The 2,214-nt window shown below is 34.6% G+C and overlaps 1 protein-coding gene across 1 annotated transcript in view; it reads right to left on the bottom strand.

The window, feature by feature from the left end:
- Nucleotides 1–877: 877 nt before the first annotated feature.
- The window catches only part of LOC144440648 (low-density lipoprotein receptor-related protein 2-like), an 11,199-nt gene continuing 9,862 nt past the window's right edge, over nt 878–2,214 (bottom strand). Inside the window, exons 9-10 of the mRNA XM_078130033.1 lie at nt 1,727–1,844; nt 878–1,048 (exon numbers count right to left, since the gene is read on the bottom strand). Of these exons, the coding sequence (XP_077986159.1) occupies nt 878–1,048; nt 1,727–1,844 (289 nt within the window). The remainder of the gene's footprint in view (nt 1,049–1,726; nt 1,845–2,214) is intronic.

Genomic DNA, 2,214 nt, shown 5'->3' on the forward strand with positions numbered 1-2,214 from the left:
AGTTTCTAATAAACTAAACATAAAGTAAGCCAAGTGTCAAATCCTTGACAGACTTGGTGCTTAATAAAAATGGAACAGCCTGTAACTAGGGTCCAAATTTTGATCAAAGTCAGTGTACAAAAATATACATACATATAATTCATATAAGACATACTACTACGGAGATCAAGCTGTAGTCAAACTCAGAGAGATGCAAATCAAAACTATTGTTGATGTATGTGGTAGATTACACAGGGTTTGGTCCTGTCGATATTATTACCATGTAATGACGATAGTGTAAACACTAAATACGGTTGAATTTGCCACCAATTGAAGAAAACGTGCTAGCAGAGGTGCTACCCTTCTGTGAGGGTAATTACGTCATGTCAATGGCTGCTGCTAGTTTATATCAACATGTTACAACAATATTTAAGGGGGTCTTAGTGCGCATATAGCCTGATTGTTATGGTAGTAATGAGAGGAAAGTCGGTATAAACATAGCAAGGAGAAGATGGATAAGTTGCCATATATGGATGACAAATGGGTACTTATTTTGGATTTTGAATTCTTAAGATATCTCTACTATATGTTTTCATACTTTATGAAACAGCATAGACCAATGTAACCCTGAGTCAATACATTACAAAAAGCTCGAAGAAAAGTGTACAAAACGTATGTACAATAATAGATACTTGTACATTTTTAATGTTTTACAATTGTTTGAGTTACAAACAAGGATTTAGTATATGTTGCTTCATATTGTTTTCCCAAATATAAAAGCATAGTAGAGCTGCTTAAAAATCAAAAATTAAATACCTATTTCTCATCCATATGCATTGGTCAGTATGTAATATGCACGCAGAGTCTAATTTCGAATACACAAACTTATGTCATAATGTCACTTCATACAAAATAATTTAATACATGTACCTGGAGCTATTGGTTGTAAGCTCTCATGAAAGAACTTTATCGATACAATATTAGTCGTGGACACCAGTGATCTGATTTTTGTCTTCGAATTGATATCATAAATCTCTAAAATGTTCTTGTAGGCAACATATAATATGTCCTGTGAATCAAAAGTCAAACGCCATGAATGAAACGGAAGTAATCCATTACAATGAAGGTATTCACTTAATTAAATTCCACACTCCATGGTATTCATTATATGTAACATTCATAAAATAAGAATGTCGTTATATATAATATAAGAGTATAATTCGAAGTTACTTCTATATATATTGTAGACTATACATTTTAAACCCAAATATTTCTTAGAGACTGAGCACCTCTTAACTTCGGTGGGTTTCTAGTTCTATCAAAGTTTGAGTCATATGGTTGTACATACATACATACATACATACATACATACATACATACATACATACATACATACATACATACATACACACATACACACATACATACATACATACATACATACATACATACATACATACATACATACATACACACACACACAAACAACCACACACACAGGTAGACAGACAGACGGACGGACGGACGGACGGACGGACGGACGGACAGACAGACAGGCAGACGGACAGACGGACAGACAGACAGACAGACAGACAGGCAGGCAGGCAGGCAGACAGACAGACAGACAGACAGACAGACAGACAGACAGACAGACAGACAGACAGACAGACAGACAGACAGACAGACAGACACAGACAGACATAGACACACATTATTATATTATATGTTATCAAAATACATTATATACCTGAAATATTGATAGTCCTGCAAACTTAATCATAGACAAATCCATAAATTTCTGTCGATCATAACCATCAAAACTAACAGACTCAATAACAGAAGTAGAATCATCGGTCCAATACAATCTGAAATTATCAAATTTACAATCACATCAGTTGGCAAGGATAAGGACTAAAAACATACGAACAAACAAACAAACAAACAAACAAACAAACAAACAAGTACTTATATATGAACTATGTATGGCCTGACATCCCAGCCATATAAAGTGAATTAAGCCGTTGGAGATATATCGGAAATCCATACTAAACAGTATGATTCGTTAGAACATATGGGCTGACGGATGATAGATAGATAGATAGGTAGGTAGGTAGGTAGGTAGGTAGGTAGGTAGGTAGGTAGGTAGGTAGGTAGGTAGGTAGATAGATAGATAGATAGATAGATAGATAGATAGATAGATAGATAGATAGATAGATAGATAGATAGATAGATAGA

Source organism: Glandiceps talaboti, chromosome 10 (assembly GCF_964340395.1).
Source record: "Glandiceps talaboti chromosome 10, keGlaTala1.1, whole genome shotgun sequence".
NCBI classification, from domain to species: Eukaryota; Metazoa; Hemichordata; class Enteropneusta; family Spengelidae; genus Glandiceps; species Glandiceps talaboti.